At 39.2% G+C, this 23,133-nt stretch overlaps 2 protein-coding genes across 11 annotated transcripts in view; one reads left to right on the plus strand and one right to left on the minus strand.

Moving 5' to 3' along the window:
• The first annotated feature begins 2,389 nt into the window (after nt 1-2,389).
• Nucleotides 2,390-10,170, plus strand: LOC117254255 (LIM/homeobox protein Lhx8). Of its 5 annotated transcripts, XM_078168696.1 has the most exons (9): nt 2,390-2,551; nt 3,247-3,326; nt 3,940-4,065; nt 4,243-4,364; nt 4,895-5,115; nt 5,569-5,672; nt 6,180-6,275; nt 7,311-7,500; nt 9,643-10,170. In XM_078168696.1, the coding sequence occupies exons 1-9, from the start codon at nt 2,473-2,475 to the stop codon at nt 9,717-9,719; spliced, it is 1,095 nt and encodes a 364-aa protein (XP_078024822.1). In that variant the 5' UTR covers nt 2,390-2,472; the 3' UTR covers nt 9,720-10,170. The 5 variants fall into 5 exon arrangements, with proteins under 5 accessions (XP_078024822.1, XP_078024820.1, XP_078024821.1 ...); XM_078168694.1 differs by lacking the exon at nt 3,247-3,326 and having other exon boundaries at nt 2,390-2,553; nt 4,898-5,115; XM_033622391.2 differs by lacking the exon at nt 3,247-3,326 and having other exon boundaries at nt 2,391-2,553.
• Nucleotides 10,171-10,310: 140 nt separating this feature from the next.
• slc44a5b (solute carrier family 44 member 5b) overlaps nt 10,311-23,133 on the minus strand; it is a 39,875-nt gene continuing 27,052 nt past the window's right edge. For 3 of the 6 annotated variants that reach the window (XM_078168693.1, XM_033622108.2, XM_033622106.2), the window contains 14 exons: nt 21,723-21,806; nt 21,306-21,418; nt 20,982-21,113; nt 19,870-19,969; nt 19,522-19,614; nt 19,009-19,096; nt 18,188-18,450; nt 17,860-17,954; nt 17,669-17,772; nt 17,487-17,560; nt 17,098-17,168; nt 16,242-16,330; nt 14,903-14,987; nt 10,311-13,205 (listed from right to left, as the gene is read on the minus strand). In XM_078168693.1, coding sequence (XP_078024819.1) covers nt 13,096-13,205; nt 14,903-14,987; nt 16,242-16,330; nt 17,098-17,168; nt 17,487-17,560; nt 17,669-17,772; nt 17,860-17,954; nt 18,188-18,450; nt 19,009-19,096; nt 19,522-19,614; nt 19,870-19,969; nt 20,982-21,113; nt 21,306-21,418; nt 21,723-21,806 — 1,501 coding nt within the window. In that variant the 3' untranslated portion in view covers nt 10,311-13,095. Of the gene's footprint in view, nt 13,206-13,261; nt 14,581-14,902; nt 14,988-16,241; nt 16,331-17,097; nt 17,169-17,486; nt 17,561-17,668; nt 17,773-17,859; nt 17,955-18,187; nt 18,451-19,008; nt 19,097-19,521; nt 19,615-19,869; nt 19,970-20,981; nt 21,114-21,305; nt 21,419-21,722; nt 21,807-23,133 lie in introns of those variants that run through there. The other 3 variants (XM_078168692.1, XM_033622107.2, XM_033622105.2) reach the window with 1 other exon arrangement.

Here is a 23,133-nt window from a genome sequence, read left to right on the forward strand (position 1 = left end):
CCTCCTAATCCTTGTGACGTGTCCGTATTACCTCCTAAAAAGAAGGCAGTGTCCAAGTCACTACTTGGATATAGAATAACAGTTGACATGATTTGCATATAGCAAGGGCATAGGTTTGTTTTTAATCATTTGGAGGGCTGGGGGGACATAAAGCAAGCACTGAGCAGGGGCCTGGGGTTTCTCCTCCAGGAAATTCTGGGCATCAAACTCTTCATTTCCTTTATTCTGGTGAATTTTTATGTACCATTTTCTGCCTTTTTGCAAACATGTCTATGGTGGGAATGTCATGATACTTCCTGCCTTAACCATGCATAGCTGCTTTGTCTTCTTCCTGTTATACGGCAGATTGCAACCATTGCTTTTGAGGTTGCATGCTGCCACATCCTATTACTGGAGGCACTGGTGCGTATGTAACATTTGTACATTATTATGTAGTTAATATGTTGGAACTTACGGTTTCAATAACACTTTGGATAATGTGCAGTTAGGTTTAGGGACAAAATACACTTTGTTACGGTCAGGAAGAGATCATGTTTTGGCATAAAACACCCACTTTTGGTGGCACAATTGGTGCTGGAAATGCAGCAGTATTATTGTAGTTGGTCTTGGACGGTGCTCTGCAGTGGCCTGCAGCTTTGCAGCCGTCGTGCTGAGGCGTCACACCACTCACCAATCCCTCCACCTCCTGATGCCAACGTCAGCTCATAAACATGTAATCAGAACTATGATATTTTAGAAATGTTAGTATAATACGTATGAAATGTACAAATGTTACATAACATTTTTTTGTATAAACATGCAAAACCACAATTTGTTTGCCAACAGGGCTGGTCTATGAATTGCGTTCTGGCAGTTCACAGAAAAAAAAGTCCTCTACTACTTTCATGTTTTTACTGGGGGGTACAAATGCACATGTTCTAAATATTAGGGTCTGACGTATCCCCTGTGTCCCCCTCCAAGAACTATGCTTAAGGCACACAGACTTGAAGCAGATGGGCGGCCTGATTTTCCATTTTGTGATGATGCAGAATCACTCAGAGGGTCTGAGAGCAGTGGGGAAATTACTTAAGTACACTTACCCAGGTACACTTAACCCTTGTATTTCATTGACATTGGCTTTACTTCCTCATTGTGTTCCCATCTGTGGGACCACAGTGTTTTACATGTAAAATAATAATAATTGCAAAATCAGCCAATATTTTTCCTTTAATTTTTTTCCCCTTAGAGCCCAATAAGCAGAAGAGTGTTGAGGTGTCTATCCTTCTCTTTGTCACAAACTGGGCTTTAATAGGAAATAAAATTCTGCAACATAAAATTATGCTGATTATTTTTTGAGATTTTACAATATATTTTTTTCTTTTGTTAATAATGCAATAATATTATCTCTTCGGGCCCCCTTCAATGATTCATATGAAACAAGGGGGAAAAAAACATCAGATGAGGGGTTACCAGTAGACATTGCTTCATTTAAAGTGGCCAAAGGCCAATTAGATTGGGAACCAGCAAATTAACAGGTAAATCTAGCCAAGGTCTCAAACTGTAAACCGTAAATTAAATATATAAAATTTAGCAGCCTAGCGGTCAGGCACTTTATGCTCTACCCAGTGAGAGCAAACTTCAGTAAACAGATCACATGTTGCTCAAAGATACATCATAGTGTTTATGGGCTTGTTACCAGTGGTGGAAGAAGTATTCAAATATTAAAAGTTCAGAAGTACCAGGGTGTCTACAGATATGACCAAGTTCAATCTAAGACTTTTAAGACCTTTTAATACCACCTTATATGACATTTAAAACCAAGCCTGCAATGGAAATACACATTATATAAATGCTATTTATTATTGCAATTCTTCAGTCTGTCCAATAACTGTAAAAATTCTTTTGGTGTAATGTGACCAAAGATATTAAAGACCCATCGAATCTGAATTTCAGACAAATTAAAACAATTTAAGGCCTTATATTAACAACCTGTAGACACCCTGAACTATATCAGCAAGATACACTCAAAAAAGTAGGCTTATGTAATTTAAGAACGGATGTACAAAGTGTAGCATGTAATTTAAATACTCAAGTAAAGTACAAGTACTTCAAAATCATAATTATGTGCAGTACTTGATGTACTTTCACCACTGGTCATTACCATTTAAATGCATTGTATTTCCTGTGTGTCAGTCAGCTCTGGAGTTACATATATGCAAAGTGAAGTCAATCTGAAAATATCTAAAAGAATATAACTGTGACAGACTATTTTTTAACTTCTAGCAGCTCACATAAAGCCACACAATAAGTTTATTTCCAAAGGGAGGCGCGTCCACAGAGAACAGGAAAATATGAATTATGATCCGCCCTCTGGAAACAGCTCAGGGCAGAGCTGACTGACACAGAGGAATCCTGGAGGAGAAAGAAAGAATAACAGCATTTTTGCTTTCAAACTAGGGAAGCTCTGCACACTCCTGGACGCGGACCACAGACATGCGCTGGAAAAGTGAAGTAAAAGTGGAGTGTTGCGTTGTTAACGAGACTGAAAACGGATCTCTGCTGTCCAACGATGAGGTGAGTGATAAACATTAAACACGTATCCTATTTCTTAGCAGCAGGCTGAGGTGCGAGTCGGTGTATGGAGCGCGTCGGAGATTAAATATTAACACAAATTGCTTTGCCAATTAAATCAAAAGTAGACTTCAGTCTGTCATTAAAGCCGGCCTTCCACACGCTGACAGCTCAGTATTTTCACAATTTGAAGAAATGTCGCAGAAAATTACCCCTCCCTGAATTCTGCAATTAAAAACTCAAGTAGTTAATGAGACCTCTTCACCTTTTGGTTGCCCCATGTAGACGTTTGTGGCGAACTTAGCCTTTTAATTGCTGTTATTAAAAAAATCAATCCTCTTTTCCCTGAGACCTGGCGCTGTTTTTTTTTTTTTGATTGACACGTGAAATTGGTGCGTTAAGAGGGGGTGGGGGGTGGGGTGTTTAACCACAGCACGCGCGCATTGCGAACGAGCAGGTTGCTAAATCCCAAATGCAGATCTCAAGAACATAATGCACATAGGATGGATATTAGCTCAAGTGTTGTCTGTTTATGTACGTAATGACTATCCTTCTCTTTTAAAATGTCATTTTGGTTAATCGCCGGCGTTGTCATGGTGAAAAGTGAAAGGCATGATATTTATGGGATGGAGCATGGGGCATTTAAGGCAGCTGCGACAGTGTGAGAGACCTGCGCCCTCTCTGCCCCGCCGTGTTAACTTCTCGTCATGTGTGAAGATTGCAAAGGAGACGGAGAGCTGCTAGGCAAATGCGCTGAGGACAGGAGGGACATTATGGTAGGACTCAACTTTATTTATTCTCCAAAACAGGCTGAGAATGAACGACACACCACTTTATTTTGCTGGATAAAGTTTTAAATATTCGTGACTGTGGAGCGCAAAAACTTTTGGCAATTATGAGGAATATTTCTGCACCATATAGGCCTACTTTAAATAACATTTAAAATTATTAAACTTGCTTGTAGGTAATTAATAAGTGAGAAAAATCCACCTTCATTTTGTTTTTAAAATGGCCTTCAAATTTAGTGATAATCGCTGCTGGTGTTTTTCTGCGCACCGAATTTATTGCCATGTTTTTCGATATTAACCTACTGACACAAATCTTTACGCACATTAAGTTGGAAAAAAATAGAATCTGAAAATACTTCTTTTAACCATTTATTGTGAGGTTGGTGCCAGTAAACAGGTGAGCAGTTTAGCAGCCCCTGCTGTGCTGGAGGTATGGGGTGCATGCGCTCCTGTGCATGCACCCCATACCTCCAGCACAGCAGGAGGTATGGGGTGCATGCGCTCCTGTGCATGCACCCCATACCTCCTGCTGTGCTGGAGGTATGGGGTGCATGCGCTCCTGTGCGTCATTTTCTAACCGCAGGTCTGATGATCCCTTCAGGGCGCGCCGGTGGAAGTTTTGGATGAGGACGCGTCGTCGCTGCAGGCGATGGCATCTGCACCTCTGTTAGGCAGAGCTGTGTGTGCAAGCTGCAACGAGGAAATTGTTGATAAATATTTATTAAAGGTAAACACCTTTTTGTTTCGTTGAGGAGTGTTTTTAATTCCAACCTTGCAGTATGACTTCTATACCTCGTTTGCATTTGGATGTCTGTGGTTTTTAAGGTGCTTGTGTGCAGCCTATAGCCCCACCATGGGCCTAACCTTGATTGACTTCTGCTAATTTACTCAATCTCTGCTTTAGGTTAACGACTTGTGCTGGCATGTGCGCTGTCTGTCGTGCAGCGTGTGCCAGACCTCGCTTGGCAGCCACACAAGCTGTTACATCAAAGAGAAAGAGGTTTTCTGTAAACTGGATTACTTTAGGTATGTGCATCCATTTTTATTAACGACAACCGAAACGAAATTGTTAAATGAACCGCCATGTTGCAAATTGAGAAATTACGAGCAATAATTATGGCATTAATTATAAAAGTTGCAAGACTTGAAATGTCACCCCGCTTCAGCTGGGCATTTTTAATTATTTGAATTCAGTAAATCACAATTAACAGGTTACTTGCAGCATTTGAACTCTTTATCGTACCAAAAAAGATAGATGGAAGGAGATGATTTTAGTAATATAAGTCTTTAATTTGAAAGGTCTCTCTGAATTTCACAGATGCAGCTGTGTGTTAGTTCACCTGCAGTGGTCTGTTTCTCTGCATGAAAGAAAATTATTTAATTTTTGGCTTTAAAAAAAGTAAAAATTATAGCTAGATAGTGAGTTTAAAAAAAATTGGCATCAGCCTTTAAAATTCTAAAAAGACACATTTCCTTAGTGCTGGAGCCTTTAAATGCCCTCAGGCAGTCACTGTTATATTGGTGTCTAATTTGCTTACCGTGACCTTCACCTGCAGAAGATACGGCACCTGGTGCGCGTGCTGCGGCCGGAACATCCACTCCACAGACTGGGTCCGCCGGGCCAAGGGCAACGTGTACCACCTGGCCTGCTTCGCCTGCTTCTCCTGCAAGAGGCAGCTGTCCACCGGGGAGGAGTTCGCTCTGGTGGAGGAGAAAGTTCTCTGCAGGGTCCACTACGACTGCATGCTGGACAACCTCAAGCGGGCCGTGGAGAAAGGTGAGCCGCTGAAGGGCTCGGTCCTTCATACAAGATACACTGACACACACTGACATAAAAAAACAAACATTTTCCTTTTTCTGAAAATAAAAAATACTAAAAAAAAAACCCCAAATATTTATAATAAAATTCTTATTTATTTAACTGTAATTCCTGTCAGTGAAAGCTGTGCTGAATGTGCTGTTTGTCCCCTCTTGTAATTGATAATAGATCATTAATTAGGTCTATATGTAAATTAAAAATATTAATTTAAACATGTATTTCATGTCCTGAGAGTACAGTCTGAAATTAATGTGATGTTGCCCCATTTTTAATATATTGGTTAAAGGTTATTGCATGCTGCTCTTTTTAATTTAACAGGTTTAAAATCCTGCATTTCAATGTATTATACATTATACATTCTTTGCTGAATATTTCAAGATGTTTCTATATGATTATCTGCTCTTGTTGCAGGAAACAGTGTTAACATGGAGGGGGCTGTGCCCACTGAACAGGAGATCAACCAGCCAAAACCCTCCAAGAGAGCACGGACCAGCTTCACTGCCGACCAGCTGCAGGTTAACCTCCACATAGATAATCAGATAAATATATACAAAACAAAATTCTGCTGAAAAAAAATCCGAATTCCTTCACTGTGCTGAAAAAATTGAGCCTAAAAAAACTGGCCATGTGATTTAAAATGATGTTATAATTAGAAATGTGTGTAATAAAGATTTGGCATACAAGGTAAAACTTAAAGATGTGGATTTTAATTAAATGTGTCTTATTTATTTTAATAAAACATGTGCTGCAGGTAGAAGGGCACAAACAAAGATGCTGTTTTTTGTAAATTACACTTTTATAGTTTTCCTTTGCCTAATAATAATGTTTCTATTTTTTGTTGCATGAATTGCATAATCACATTTATCTTTATAAATCTATTATATTTTCTAAGCAGCATTGTTCTGAAACAGACAAACTAAATGCAGGTAGAATCTCCACACAGCAGTAAAGCATGCATTACCTCACACAACAACAACCTGTCTGTTATTTAACTGATGTGTCTTTTACCTCTGAACATGCAGGTGATGCAGGCCCAGTTCGCGCAGGACAACAATCCAGATGCCCAAACGCTGCAAAAGCTGGCGGAGCAGACGGGCCTCAGTCGAAGAGTCATACAGGTCAGTGAAGCACAGGTGATGCAACATACAGTTTGATCCTACTACTGAGAAGCAAGGGTTTAAAGGTATATTTGTATAATACACATTTACAAACAATGGAAAAGCAATGCTTCCACCATTAAATGCATTTCTATATGCTTTTGAACAATATGTTTGTGTAAAATTATTAATAAAGCAGACACTGAATAGCAAAAGAAAGAAATGCTACAAACCTACATCATTTATCCTGATAAAAGGATTCCCACCTCATCTCCCAGGCTTTCTCCAACTGACTAACGTTAATATTTTGTATGTGAATAACAATTTAGTCTTTGTGCATCATCCATACTGTGTATATTGTATAACTGGTTTATGATTATTGTGCATTTTAATAGTGTATTATACTTAATATGCTGCTGGTAAATTCATTATACTGTATATTATAAGCTAATAGTATGTAAAATATTAATCTACAAAGCATCATGTAACTGCAGCTGACAAGAAGCACAATGCAGCATAAAATGGAAATACTCAATTAAAGTACAAATACCTCAAAATTATACTTACAGTAATTGAGCAAATGTGCTCAGTTACTTTCCACTGCTGACAAAATGTGTATAACCACGCATGTGAGAATCAGAACACGTCTTAGTTTTTCCTATCTACTCTTTTTTTTTTTTTTTTTTTACATATTTAACATCACATTTTACATTTTTTTAATGTTGCTTTCAATGTGTATGATATAACTGAACCATATGGGAGTGTTTCCATAAAACTTAAGGTTAACTATGCTGTGGTTCCAGTCACACAGCTTTAAATTATTGGTTTGAGGCTCTCAGTTTCCTCTGCTGACAATGGTTTGATAGTGACACTCATTTTACTCACCAGAGGCAGAGGTGACTCCTCGACTGTCGCTGCATGAGATTTCTTGGCAGGGAGATAAAGGCCTGTACAGTTTAAAAGCTAATTACATCATGTTTGTGTCCTGTGACAATGGAAGCTTATTGCTTGGTGCCGTGCAGCCCCACAAAAGGTTTTTGTCCTGTTAACCAACAGGTCTGGTTCCAGAACTGCCGAGCACGCCACAAGAAGCATGTGAGCCCCAACCACACCTCCAGCACCCCCATGACCTCACTGCAGTCCAGCCGCCTCTCCCAGCCCACCCCGACCCCTGAGGAGCTGCAGTACACAGCTTACGGTGGCCCGGAGGGATCAATGCTCTCTGCACTGCACTCCTTCATAGACAGTGAGCTCCTGCCATTTCATTATGTCGAGACTGTTTACTGTGGTTCACTGTAATACAAATCTGTTTGTCATATTTAATTTTAACATTTCAAATATTATATTGTTCTGGTTTATTTGAAGGAACCATCTTAAAAGGGACAGTTCACCCCCAAATCAAACATACATACTTTTACTCTTACCTGTAGTGCTACTGATAAATCTGGATTGTTTTGGCAACACATTCTCACTCCGATCTCGTCATGGTTTGGTCATAGACTTTTCATGTCCAGATATGACGTACAAGGTACTCCCTGGGTGTACTGGTTGTTGACGTTCTGGGACGCCATGTTAAAATGTGCCTGTTACATGCATTGTCTTCTTTCAGAAAACACTTTACCGTTTACATACAGTCTCTTTCAAAATAAACACACTACGTCGGTTCAACATCGCAAATAGACTTTTTTTTTTCTTTCAACAAGCACGTGGTTGGGTTTAGGAAAACCTGGATGAAAGTCAGTGTTTGTTGGACCCATCCATCATCCTTCCCACCTGCCCTACTTGTACCTTTGCTGCCTTAACTCTGTTCTTGTCCCGCTGCGTTTCCCCTGATGCCGCTGGCCACCATAAACTATAACAATGACTGGCCGGTATCATGCAGATGTTTAAGAACAGCTTTGTTCGGCGGTGTCTGATGCCAGAAGTCGCTGTCCAAGCGCCCGATTTCAACAACTTTAGAGTGAGACTAGGTTGGTTTTGGGGTGAGTTGGTAAGTTTTGGAGGTATAAGCCGTAGAGATGTCTGCTTTCTTTAAAATATAATGGAACTAGTTGGCACTCAGTTTGTGGTGCTCAAAGTGCCAAAAATACATTTGAAATACTCAACAGCAGTGTCTTTTTCCAGAAAACATGACCCAGTTACTCAAAATAATCCACAAAAGGAAGCGTGCATCTACTCATGGACGAGAGGCTCTTGCTTGTGACAGTGTGAGATATAAACATTAATGGTATCCTCCTCAGCTGAGCTGTAATGTTAGCTAGCTCAGTGGAGCTTTAGAGCTAACAGTAGAAGCACGCTTCCTTCTGCTCGGTGATACAGTTGCCAAGTTTAGTTTGGTAGAAAGAAATCGTTCATCAATGAAATGGCTCACAACAAGGTCTGTAGATTATCTTGAGGAACCAGGTCATGATTTCTGGAAAGAGACATTGCTGTTGAGTTTTCCGAATGTGTATTTTGGCGCTCTGAACACCACAAGCTGAGTGCCATCTAGTTCCATTACATTCAAGAGAGGGCAGACATCTCTACGGCAGATATCTCCAACACTCAGCACAAGTCACACCAAAACAGAACTTTGAACAGCACTACAAGTAGAGGAAAATATGTTATTTTGATTTTGGGACACACTGTACCTTTAATTATTTCAACTAACAAGATGCATTAAAACAGGTAGCTCACTATCTCATTGTCTTTTTACGTTAGTTGTTGAACCTTTGGCTCTGAAAATTTCACAGAAAGAAGACTTGAGTGGCATAAATGCAGCCAGAGAAAAATATAAGCTTTGTTTTTTAACATCGAAAAAGAAGGAAAAACAGAATTTTTTTGATTGTTAAGTTCAGAAGAAAAATTATACACAAATATATACACACACACACACACACACATATATATATATATATATATATATATATATATATACATTTCATTAATTCAAATATAATAGCATTAATAAATAGCCAAACTTGCCCATACACTTAATTGGAATTATATATATTTAAAATCATATGTCTATCCACATACTTTCCTTTGTCCATTAGGTTACAGTGGCCATCACAACTGATGAAATGTACCCAGCTCTTCTTGTATTTATTCTAACAATACTGCTTCTATAAATTTAAAATTTTCACCTTCTCTATTTTTATATAAAGTTCTACAAGAGGAGTTCTTTAAGAAGAAAAGCAACTTTCAAATAATTAAGTTTTTTCTAAGCCATTGCTATGAATAATTTGTAACAATCATTATGAAACATATTAATGAAGACAAAAGAAGCTTAAAAATGATATCAAAGCTTTAACTGTCTCAACTGAAATTATATTTATAGATTTTAATATAAATTATGGAAACTGTACTGACTCTAGTGCTCTGTGTGTGTGTGTGTGTGTGCCCGCAGTACACTCCCCTCCATCCATGTTTCAACCGCTGCTGCCAGCCCACGCCATGACCTCGCTGCCTGTGTCTCACGCCTGAGCTGCTCCTACACACACAAACACACTCACACACACACAAGAGTTGTCCGTCATTAGCAGCTGCAGTATTCAGATCTCCTTGGTAAATATAATTTCAGTTTAAGTGAACCATAAAACTTTTCCATTTCTTGACCTGTCAGTAAATTATTACATGTTGACATTCTTTGAAAACACTCACTTCACTGTTGAGCATATTATGGTTGACTATAATTTGTACTGTATAATGTGGAAATGGAAAGGTTTCAGTGTACCTCATTGGATTGTGACATATGACATTATAGATTTATATTTGTTTGTGTAGTTGGTGACACAGTTTGACCGTGCTACTCTAAGTGAAAGCCACCGGACCCAAAATGTCGACTCATTATGAAGGTGAACTTGAAATTGTTTGTATAGCAGTGTTTGGATATTGCAATTTAATTTATTTATTGTATGTGAAGTCTGTTTTGAAAATAAATGTCTAATTTCACAAACTCGGGATGAATGAATGAAAACAGATATTTTACTGGTCAGATCCAGTGACAGCTGACATGCTGCAGAGTTCACACCTGAATGTGCACATCTAGAATTTGGGAAAGGAAGTAAAAGCAAAGCAGAAAAAAAATATTTATTGATAAAAACAGAAGTACCAAAACTATATTTGAAGGCAATATACTCTGTTAAAAAACACATGCAACCTTTACTGTATAAATAAATATATGACACTGTCAGCTGTCTGCACAAATGAGCCACAATAAACAAACATACAAAACAGAATGGAGTATCGACAGGTTTGAGCACTGCATCTTCAGAGTTTGACTTTTGAGAGTTTGCGGTAAGAAAACTGACGCACATTCTAACGAGCAGAGGTTTTACTTGTGTCTACTTGTTGACTGTGGTTGACCAAAAAAATCTAATTTCCAGACATGCGAGGGAGGGAGTGGGGGTGGGGGCGCACATAAAAACAGTTTTCACTTCACTTATCAGATCTTAGGTATTCAGCCTCATGGGAATGAAACCTGAGCTGCATGAACACGAAGCAAAACAATTTAACTGGGAGTATAGTTCTTCAGTCTAAAAAAGGAATACTAACATGCTCCATGCGTAATATGCCACACTGAGCACTACATGCATCATTGCTCTCCTTTCAGATACACAAGCAGAGCTATTTTGCTTTTATTGAATGGTTATGTTGTGCGTGTCTCAGCGCGTTCAGCTCAAACGGCGTCAGGAGGTGTGCAAGCCTGGCGGTGCTGTCACTCCGAGGCACCATGAGGGCAAGTTCTCAGGGTTTGACAAACACGGTACAAAGACTCACAAGAATGAGTCACATCTCAAAGATCTACAGGTTAGCATCATTTCAAGTGATGCACGAATCCATTTAGTGAGAAAGAAAACCTCACCAGAAGTTTGATGTAATTTCATTAGTCCCTTTAGCTAAAAACTGACAACACCCAAAAGCTGCAAATACCTCATTTTGCAGAGAAGTTCTTCAAGCATTTTCCTGGATTCTGGCTCCAAGACAAAAAAAAAGAATCAGCTGCACCTCAAAAGATTTCATCAGCTAAAAATTCCATCAGACAGATTAATACAATGCAAACTGGCCGTGACATCTGTTGTTTCATAGCATATTTGCTCTGTCTGATGCCAGACCTGTCCGATGCTTATACAACAACCAACCAGCAACCAATGTAATATATATATGTCAAGCTAAAAAATAAATAAGAAACAAACTGATTAACGTAAAAACCCTCTGACTAAAACTTTAATAACTGAACAATACATTGCAGTATGTGCCCTTCTTTGGATTAACAAAAGATTCCATGGTGACAGAAAGGTTTCACACTGTTTAAAATGGTCCTTACTCACAAAGTAATGTTTGCCTCATGTTTTGTTCAATAATCTTCAGAATTAAAGAGATAGTCTGCCAAAATCTACCCTATAAGTAGCAAAGACTGAAGCTCAACCTTCACAATAGTAAAGTGGTCATTTATACTTAAAAAAAAAAATCTAAAGATACTTAAAGAAACATCTTAAACCTCTCAAGCAGGTTAGACAAACTTCTCAGCTCTCTGCCTGTGTGTTCAGTTTATTAGAGACTGCCTGTTTGTAGCATGTAGGTAGTTGTATATGTCTGTGGGTTGTTGCTGTCATTTGTCACGGATGAACAACTTAAGTGCCAAATAAAACCTCATATTTACCTATATTTTGGTGTGGTAGAAACATGCAAAGCACACATGGACAACAAAGAGGTTGGTTTTTCTACAGGTATGTGTATCCTGTGATTACTATTATTGGAATACACTGTAATTTACATCAACTCAAGCAGGGTACAGCCACTGTTCTCTGTAAAGGAAGCCATCTTTAAAACCACAAGGAAAGGATTTTTTAATACTAAAAAGACAGATTTTGTGGGAGTATAATTTTAAGAGCACAAAGTTGTAATGGTAGCAGGTCAAAGTTTGGCATTTTTTGCTGACTGGACACACAGGTAGCTGCTGAGAATAAACCTGTGACTGTATGGTTGCTTCCAATCCGTCAAAACGCAGAGCATCCTTCTACTTCACCTTTTATTCCTAACACTAGCATCTGGACAAGACCTTCAATAACTGGCTGCTGACTATCACTTTAACAGGCTCTTTTAAAAACATCAAAAAAGCATCTTCAGTGTAAACTATGTAGCTACAGGATGCAATTAGACACTCAGTGTGGCAATTCTAAGAATAAGGCACTTAAAGAGAGACGCACTTTGAACTGCTGTGCCATTATGTCCTTGACAGTTAAATATGAAAACAGCGGATGCTAAGAGGCAAATATGTTTCTCAATGTGAGACAATGTCAGGTCAAAACTGTGATAACACAATACAAAAATGAGCTGACATTTGACCATTTCATGGAAAAACTAGTTCAGTCAGCAGTGCATTCACAACTCAACAACGGCACACATCAGAGGTCTGGTGACAACTGGCACCACCAAGTGGTGAAAACCGGCAACTACAAGAGGTTAAGAGCAAAAACAAGAGTTTACCACAATCTCAATAAAGAAAGAAACTAGTCATTCCAATAGGAACTTACTATGTAGTGTGTGGCTGTAAAAAGTATACATAATTATATGTATATTTCAGTTATAACTATAAAATAAAATACATATATATACAAGACCTTAGTGTGACTTTGTACACCATCCAATACAAATAGATTTTGTATACAAACTGACTTCTGGAGTTCGCTATAAATACCAACCATCTATCAAGTCCATAAATTATGAGCATGTGAGTTGCTTAACTTATGGTTTGTCCATTATAGTGTACAGTGGCAACCTGTGTACACTCACATTACATTTGGCTTATTGTCACATGGGCTTTTACCATACTTTGGTAAATGACCTCCACTCTTCCCTATCTCGTTCTTGTCGTCTTGACGTTCTTCTTGTTGAGAATGCGCCTCAAGGTGCTGTTCATGTAGAAGGGCCGGCTGGGAGAGCCGTCATTCACCTCCAGATCCCACACTAGGAGGCAGCAGTGGCAACATGTTAAAAACAGAGATGGAAATTGCACTGGACAATACTTAAACCATTTATGTTTATTCAAAAAAAAAGGATTCACATTGTCATTGGATTTCATCGATAAAAAAAATTCTCCTATACAAAAAGAACACTTAATAACCTCCAGATAGATGTGTGTATTATACTTAGTATTAAAACAGCAATACATCTGAACCATCCAATAAAAAATTTACCAAAAATGGCTTTGACATCCTTTTATAAACTGTATCGCAAAAGGTTCCTGGTGTTAGGTCTAAAACCACAGAATAAGAGGAACAATTTTTTTTTCAATTTATTTTTTTCACAACTAGGCACATAAACTAGTGGCTGCATTCAGAAGTTTCCTGAAAACTGTCAGGTTCTGTTTAAATTTTAAGCAAAAACCATAAAATGTCTTTTTTGAAGTCTTGACCTCCCACAAAGTCTCTGTCTGGTTTACAGTACATCTATGAGCATAATGGAAACTTTAAAATTATTGTGACCTTTTGTTCTTCTTTAAACGATGTAAAATAAGAGAAACCTGTTTTGCTAAGTGCAGGATTACACACTGTTTTTGGATCTGTGTCTGTGTTAGTATAAATACGGTGGATCAAAGCAACCTATAAAACCAATGGTAAACATCAACAGCCAGCAAAATAATCATGCTTGACAGAGGAAATAAATCACATGGTTCTTTTCCCATATGTGAAAGTGCATACAAAACATGATTATACACTAGAAGACCAAAGTGCGACAAGAGGGTGCCCCATAAGTCCACCATTTTCTCATGGTGAAGCCGTATGCCATAGTCCATCAGTGGCATCTGTACATCTTAAGGTCCTTATGTTTGTTTGGGTAAAAATGCTCCTATCATAGTCATCTCAGCCTGTGCGTCCGTCCTGCGAGTTAACGTGTACCCTCTCAGTAAGGCAGAGGTCAGCAGAGAATACAGAGAAGAAAAAACAAAAACAAGTGTGGCAGAAAAAAAGGCAAGTATCTGAGTTGGCTCAAGAGAGGAAGTAAACTGGTCTTTTTTTTTAGCCCCCTGTGCCTTTTCTGGGAGGAACCAAAGTAAAAGCATGTCCTTTCATGTCCAGGCCATCCCTGTCCAGGCTGGGATGCATCCAGTTTTGATGTTTAGCCCTACAGTACTCGCTCTCAGACGTCCCGACCCCCACACGTACAGTAGATATGGAGAAGTGAGTGAGAGAGTCAACAATTCATTTAAAATGGCCACGAGCCGCTCAAGAAGCAGCACATAATTTGGCACCCTCCTCTCCTTTGCGCAGGATCTTGTGCAGGCCAGGAGACATGTAGTAGGGCCTAGAGGAAGAACCATCATTCCTCTCCAGGTCTTCACCTGAGACCAGGTCCCAGCACAGCAGAGGACAGGAGGAGCAGGAATAGCAGGCAGCGCACAGAGTGACAGTCAGACAGAGAAAGGAAAGCAAAGACTTAGTAGAGAGAAATTAGCAAAAAGGTCATGCAGGCATTAGAGAGCTGAATGAGCAGGAAGCAGTTTCAGTTGTCATTTAGAGGCAGATTACAGAGGGAAAAAGTTATATTCAACTGCTGACAGGCTGCTTGACATTTAATCTTTAACCATCATAGCTGCACTCAGTACAAGTAGTCATACTCTCACACTGTGTCGTGTAAATGACTGAAAAATACAGCATACTCACAAAAGCACAGGAACAACGTATCCACACACATGGCATAGACGTTAAAGAAGCCATGTGCGATCATGTAGGATCCAAATATCACCGTCTGAAAGAATTTACAGCTTGCAGTCAGTACACATGAATGTACCATTGAGAGTCATTACCAGCTGTTACCCCCTTACTCATCACTGTATCCTGTATGCTCGAGTTGGGTAGCTCTCTTATCGCAGACTTTTTTATTGGTATTTTCTTATTAACAAAGCTATTCTTGGCCTACTTCCAGGATATTTATCTGTGTACATTAAGCAAAGACCTGAAAATGACTATGTTCTTTAATGTCCATAGCTAGGATCCATGTGGAGTTTGACAAAGGAGCCTTTATGTACGCAGCTGCATGTATGTAGAATCTTCTGCAGAAGGATTTTAAGTATCACTCACTGGTTCCTCTTGGTCGTTTCAAAGCACTGCTGGAGGAATTTATGATTTTTATGATGGTATTTTTAATTGTTTATAATTGCCTGTTTTCTTGTTTTTTATCTTCCACTTACAGCATGTTAACATACTTTTTTTGTAATAATTTCATTTTGTTTTGTGTCTGGCTTTTATTTTGCACATTTGATTATGTATTTTTGTCATGTCTGTAACTTACGTTGCTGCCTGTCTTGACCAGGAAACTCTTTAAAAAGCTGTTTTTAATCTAAAGAGGTTAAATAAAGGTTAAACAAATGATAAAAAATGCTATACTGTCAACATCTAATGTGCATTGTGATGTGAACACCATAAAGATCAAGAATAATATTAACCACTGACACATAAATTCCTCAACAAAACTAATTAGCTTGTGCACCACTGTAATGTGATCTGAATAACTGGAGTGGTGTTAACTGCAGTTTAACAAGACTCCACATCTACAAAAAGTGTGCAGTTTGAGCGTTGATCTATGCCTCACATTTGCAGAAACAAAAAGCACCCCTCACAATTTACACCAGGAAGAGTGTGTTCTCTCTGTTCTGGAGAAAGCTGAGGTGTTAAGACAAGCCCTAATAAATCAGATCTCATTACTTGTGCCTGCCTGTAGTTCTTCATGGAAATGAGCAAGAAAACTACATTCAGCATAAGTTCTTAATTATTGCAGTTCATCAGTACCATCATTTGCAAAAATTGTGACAAATGTGAAGACATAACATAACCTATATAAACATTTTTTTGTTGTATATTCCATGAGAAAGGCAGTGAGGTGAATTTTCATTTCATATATTCGTCAATGTAACGCTCCAACCACATTTTAATCTTTCTCATTCTACTTAAAGTAACTACTGGTAAAACTATGAATTAAATAGCCCACATTTTGGTTCCTTACCAGAAGGGGGACCCAGTAGTAATTTAGGGATGGCACCTCCTCTTGAATGACTGGTATCTTACGTGTGAAGAAGAAAAATGCAAGAACACCTGCAAAATATAAAGAAGTGACTAAATAACTAGTGGAGGTAAAAAAAGATGTTGAATCCATGGATAATAATCACAATAACAAGCTACATTAGTAGCAAAAATGCAACACCTTTTACCCGTTGACATCAGAAACAGTGAAACACCATACACCTCTACACATTAAGACATGTTTAAAAAGAACTGTCGACAAGAAAGGGAATTGATTCCACGAAGATGTTATTATATCATAATCTTTTAAAGTACCAGAAAGAGCGAGAATGATTGGTTCATGTGAGCAACATATCACCAAACTGAGCAACTAATATAATCACAAACATGGCCGTCTAATTTCTTAAACCCTTCAATACATGCAAGTAATTTTTGTGGTGTCTTTAAAAAGGCCACAGGAATAATTCTAAGATGTTTTTAATAGGGCCAATAGGGATAAATAAGACAGTATTGCTTGTACAGGGATTTGTAAGGGTAACATCTAGGATTATTTTATTTGTATTTCTGTTTAAATTAGGATCTTAGAAATTGAACTGTTAAATGTAAGAGATTTAGCTGTTTTCACAGACCTGCAGACAACCTATGAAACATTACATTTCAACTTCCAGTGACGCAAACTGAGTGGAAACAGAGTGTCTGCGTGGCAGAAATAATTAAGAGTGAGATGCTTTATCATCCACCAAATATTCAGGGGGATATCTCATCCTGTCTCTGCTGCAATATTTCATCTACGTCACAGTTTATGTGACTTCACAGACTGTGGGTGACAAGAAACTCACCAGCACTTCCTGAAATAAGCAGTTTCCCCAAGAAGAGCAGAAAGTCTGTCACCTTGTCCAAAACAGCAACCCTACAGAGGAGGGAGAGAAAAGCCAGAGTGGAGGAGACGCACAGAAACCAGAGAAATGTAGAAGGCAATGAGACACAGAAAGTGCACACATTATTAAATACATGAATACATGGTAATAAGGAAAAGGTGCGAGTGCTAGGAACTCTCAATTCTTGATTGTTTCACTGACGTACATACAATAAATCCACACATTTTTATTGTTTGTGAGCCAGACTGTGTTAGCCTGGCATGTTAACTTGTGTTTCAGCAGCAAGTCATCTGTACTCTGACCTTTTCTAGATGCATCTATCTGACTCAGACCTGCACGAAAGGCCTTACCGAATAACATTCCTCATCAAGAGAAAAAAAGCATCCTTGGAAGAGGTGCAGAAGTTCTTTCCATATATTGCTATCTATTGGTGAGAGAAAAGTAGAGAGTAGTGAAGCACTGAGACACAAGCCACTCCAACTAACAACTGAACTGCAGATACCTGCAATCAATCAGATGTTTCTTAACTCACCATAATGTATGCGTTTCTGTTTATAAACTTGATGAAATGTTCCAGGCACCAGAAGCAGCATTTGAGGCAGCAAAGCACGAATCGAGCGAATGCATTTTGAGAACCTGGGAAAATGTCATCAGTCATCAACATCCCATTTTAAATAATCATTAAATTGTGTAAGATAAGTATTTTTAAGAGTGACAGTGTACCTTTCAGATTGTGATCCAGGTACTCGAGAACAATTCGGACCAACTGCACCACAGCGAGGATCAGAGAACCAAAGGCGAGAGAACCTGTGTGGTAACTGTGACACGAGAATCAAAATGGTATAACAGACATTTGCGTAAGGTATCTTAGTAGATTCAGTAGATGCTTGTGAGAAGTCCCTTATCATTTTTCAGTTATTTATGGGACAAGCAGGTAAATTCCAAATTTGACTGTTATTCATATCCGACATTTTAGCGGTAAAGAAACACTTGTACAGCATTGGACATCTTCACAATAACATGTACAATACTAGTCTGTATAGCTTCCTACCGTATGGCTCGGCTAAAAGAAGAGTACAGGGGGCATGCGGGGATGTCGGTTGGCTTCCTCAGGGCCCAGTAGTAAGATGCGAAAGCTCCAGCCAGGGTGCACTGGCCCAGCGCGATGGTAAAGTTGACCAGCCAGAGGAACACGAACAGGTTACACAGATGCAGGACGAGGATGTAGCGGTGGTACACACTTTCTCCACCATAGAAGGCAAACATGCATTGTGACCCGGGGCACACTTTGGTAATATTGGTCTGACTGAAGGTCTGAAAGAAAACAACAAATTTGATCTTGGTGTGTCGTCAGACAAGAGTACTGTGAGTTAATATTAAATTCAAGACATCACAGGGCAAACTACTGAATCACAGAGAAACAATGATGTCACTTTTCTATTCTTGGCTTTTTACTCCACTGTAGCTCTGTGTTGCATGTTAATGAATAATTTGTGAATGTATGTCTATGAGGTAATCTTGCAGTTATTTAAGGTTGTGTGGACACAGCATAGTAGTGCTTTGAGACTTTAACATTAACTTACACAAACCAGGGGGTGCAGGCAGGCTGATGAATAACATTTGTCAAATAATCGTTCATAGCTGTCAGCCACTAACCTGGACTCTATTTACATTAGAGCATTAGAGATTGATTATAAGAGCTCAGCGCCAGCTATCAGATTTCACTTGTAGGCAATAAAAAGAAGCTATTACATTTCATTTGATTGATTACGGTCTGACAAAGAAATATTTCACAGAGCAAGATGTGGCAGAGAAATTACACAGTTACAAAACTACTCGACACTTCACTGTGTGAGAAGGTGGGGGACTAACCTTTGGACTGCATGTGAGGTTGGCATACATGCATTTATCATCAGTAGGTGTGACCTTGTAGACTGCATTACCAGATGATGCTAAGAAGCTGAGGGAAAACTAGTTAAGGGCAACACAAAGGGACATTTCCTCTGCACAGTAATTACTGACGACTGATATTACATCCAGTTTTGTTTTAATACTTCAGTCACATGCTGCTTACACAAAGTCATCTCATTCATCCAGGCATTACAATGCTAAGTCGATGTTAAAGAACTCACTGGGACACAAGAACAGAAGCTTGTTCCTAATTTGCTCTTGCTTTAAAAACATAAAGCACCAAGTGAAAGAAGCACCATCCTTTTTCTGTAACCTTTTTCTGTAATCATCTGTTGACTGGTTTTATGATGTTCTGGATAATCTTAATGAACTTGATGTAGTGTTTCGGTTAGTAAAACTGCTGCAGACTGCATGAACACAGCAGAATTCTCTGAGTAAAACAGTTCATCAATGTAGCGGCATTTAGAAGGATACACTGCTGTGACGGCCCAGTAAGCAATGCAGATGGCCAGGAGGAAAAAGGTGATGACGGGGTAGAAGAGAGTGGACATGATGTAGCTGATGGCCCTAGAAACAAAAAGACAGTCAAACACACCATTTAATTTTTAAGGAGTCAACAGAGCTTTTATCAGGGTTGGAAATTAGCACCAGCCACCAGACAAATGCTGGTAAAATATGCAAGTGGCTGCTAGATTTGCTTTGCTCACCAGCCAATAAATAATGTGAATCTATTGAGTGAGTGCTAGATTTTGTAATCCATCAGCCACAGTGGAAGGAGGACAATAAAGGTAATTTCCAACCCTGGCTTTTATCCATACTTACTTGCTTCCCTCCTTCAATAATGCAATGGCGATGCGCAGCCTCGTCCTCAGAAATATCAGCATAATCACAATGATGGCCTCAATCACAGAGAGCGAGATCACTACAAAACAAATTATATGTTTCATGATGTATCAATGCAAGTACAACAAATATGCTTAAACATGTCACTTGAGCATTTAATGATCTAGTGTGTAGGATTTAGTGGCATCTTGCGGTGAGTTTGCAGAATTTAAACTTCTCCTGTGTGCCAAGCGTGTAGGAAAAGTACGATGGCTGATGTGAAAACACAAATATGCTAATGACCCTATCTAGAGCCAGCGTTTGGTTTGTCCACTCTGGGCTACTGTAAAATAACATAGCTCATTCTAAGGTAACAAAAACACAACAATTCATATTTTCAGTTGATAATACACTAATTTGGCAGCACGGTGGTGCAGTGGTTAGCATTGTCCCCTCACAGCAAGAGGGTTCCTGGTTCCTGGTTCAAACCCAGGGTGGGGGAGCCCTTCTGTGTGGAGTTTGCATGTTTTCCCCATGTCAGTGTGGGTTTTTCTGCAGGTACTCCGTCAGGTACTCCGGCCTTCACAGACTCCCACAGTCCCAAGACATGCAGGTTAGGTTAACTGGTGACTCTAAACTGGCCGTAGATGTGAGTGTGAGTGTAAATGGTTGTGTTTCTATGTGTTAGCCTTGCAATAGTCTGGTGACCTGTCAAGGGTGTACCCTGCCTCTCACCCAGTGTCAGCTGGGATAGGCTCCAGGCCCACCGCGCCCTCTAACAGGATAAGCGATTACGGAAAATGAATGAATGAATACACTAATTAAAACATAGCTATGAATATTAGATACCATTTCTGCTGACAGATGCCACTATATCCTACATACTAGACCTTTAAAAAAGTTAAACCCAAGTTAGTAAAAAAAAATAGTTATTTAAATAACTGAACTTCAGAAGGTTTAATTTTCAAAAACTCTAGTCTACAGGGATAGAAAAATGTTGTTCATAAGGTTGTGATTGAGCAAAACTCACAGAAGGATGCCTATAATTGTTTAGATTTACATAAAAAAGTACAAACTGTGAGGTTAACATATGAACGTGGATGACAACATACTAAAGATGAGCCACGTTTGGCTGAGCTGAAGGTAAATGCTGAAGTCTGTGTGGAAGCCGATATCAGAGATGGTGACATTGGCACCTGGCTTCCCGCTCAGAGTGCTGTACTCCCAGTAGCAGTGCCAGATCCCTTAGAGACACAAAGAGACAGAGAGAGAGAATCAAATCCAGGAAAGGATGCAACAAGGTAAGGCAAATATAACTCTGCCACAGTTTGTTACTACAGCAGAACTTCCCACTGCAAAATAGGTGAGAAAGTCAAATGTAAAACATGTGTACTCAGTGTACAGTAGCCACTGGCAATGCAAGGTAGCTGTCTCACCGTAGCCCACTGCAGCGATGACACCAAAGATAATGAGCCACAGGAGCACACCAGCAGTGTAGCGCAGCAGCAGGATAAAGACCAGACTGACCGCCATGGTTATCACCAAACCACTGCAACAACACAAACACAGATGTACTGGGAACTGACCAGTGCTTCACTGGTAAAGAAATCCATATAGGCTTTAATAATGTATGTAGTCAGATCTGTATTATGGACGTATCGGGTGCTATTTAAATCACATACTGTTGAAATTTCAATTATTTGCATGTAAAAATGGCAGGGTAGACATTATAATAAGTTTCATCATTTATTAAACGTATGGGTCAGGTAATTTTCTCTACCCACACAGGAGCACATAATCCATGAAGAGAAGTGAAAACATGAAAATCACCAAAAGCCACAGCACATCCTTACATGAGGATCCAGTCCCAGGAATTTGCATAATCCTCAAAGATCTTCATGCCAACTTCTTTGGCATTCAGCAGACTGGCCATACTTCTGTGATGGAGTAACAAGGTGAGGAGTGGGAAAGAGAGAGGATGCAACAAAAAGGGGATTTAATAACAACATGGAGAGGAACTGTGGCGGCTTTGTGTCAGTGCTTCAAATGATTTACTTACTAGGGCTTTTCAAAGCATTTTGACACTTTATTTATCTTTAATGCTCTTACTATGAAACAAAGATGAATACAGTTTCAAAATGCTTTTGATGTTCTCAGCTCTAAGACCTACTTATTGGGTTATGAGGGTCTGGAGAAAAATATGGCAAGTTTCATATCAAAGAGCCACAAAACAGCATTAGTGTTACTGAAGCACTATGGAGCAATAGATCCTTCAGTATGGCAGTAAATGGCATAGCAGGATGTTACTGAATGTGATACAGAGGCGCACCTTGTGGAATAGCACACATTAATGGATTTGTCAGATCAAGAACCCCTTTATTTCTGTTCACAGTACAGGTACTGTAAGTTTTCCATTACAAATGAAAACAAGAGATGTGCTCAACAAAACAAACCTAAAATAAATTGCATGTTTTTTTTTAATCTGTTTTACTTGTCACCTGAATTTATTTTTATTCAAAAACTGTGTCGTAAACCTCAAAAAGACTCACTGGATCTTTAAATCTTAACTTCACCTTTCCCTGGGCAAAGATAAAATCTCAACCAAAGATTCAGCATAAAATCAAACATATCTCTAGTCTATTTCTACTGGTGTCTTTAAAGAACTCTGGTCATGGAGATCAGAAACAGACACTGGTGTTGAGATCTCTACAGGGACAATATAACTACAAGACTGGTGCCAATGTCAAAACCCGACTACTGCAAAGTCCGACTGCAGACACATTGCCCTATGACTCAGAGAAATCTCTCAAGTACAGACAGAGGAGGGAAAGAGGACAAGTTAACATTGCTCTGGGACAAACAGAACGCTGAATGCAGCTCTGAAGTCAACCATATAATGAAGAGTCCTAATTCAGCTCCCTAAAGGTCACTGAAACCCTGTCCATAGACAACAGTTTGGATCATTTCCAGCACTGTTATGCAAACTTGGATTCATATCTAGATCGAGGGAGCAAACCTACTGACCACCAGGGGGCACCACATCACTCTCTATGTTATTTGACACCCAAAGTAGTAGATGACTAGATGTTTTGAGGTAGATATATACCACAAACAACTGTAATAATCTGTTCTAATTCCTGTCCATTGTTGCAGGTGGAGGGACTCAGGAACAGACTGTTCATGATGAAGTGAGAGGGTTAGTCTACACAGAGCTACTGGCTACAGCAGAGGCAAAGTTAGAAAGCTGAAAAGAAATAATTTTGG

This window comes from Epinephelus lanceolatus, chromosome 6 (genome assembly GCF_041903045.1).
Source record: "Epinephelus lanceolatus isolate andai-2023 chromosome 6, ASM4190304v1, whole genome shotgun sequence".
NCBI classification, from domain to species: domain Eukaryota; kingdom Metazoa; phylum Chordata; class Actinopteri; order Perciformes; family Serranidae; genus Epinephelus; species Epinephelus lanceolatus.

Coding starts and splice junctions, on each gene's coding strand:
- LOC117254255 (XM_078168696.1), top strand. CDS start 2,473: ATGCGCTGGAAAAGTGAAGTAAAAGTGGAGTGTTGCGTTGTTAACGAG. Junction 4,066..4,242: donor TTGATAAATATTTATTAAAG/GTAAACACCTTT, acceptor TCTCTGCTTTAG/GTTAACGACTTGTGCTGGCA. Junction 6,276..7,310: donor TCAGTCGAAGAGTCATACAG/GTCAGTGAAGCA, acceptor GTTAACCAACAG/GTCTGGTTCCAGAACTGCCG.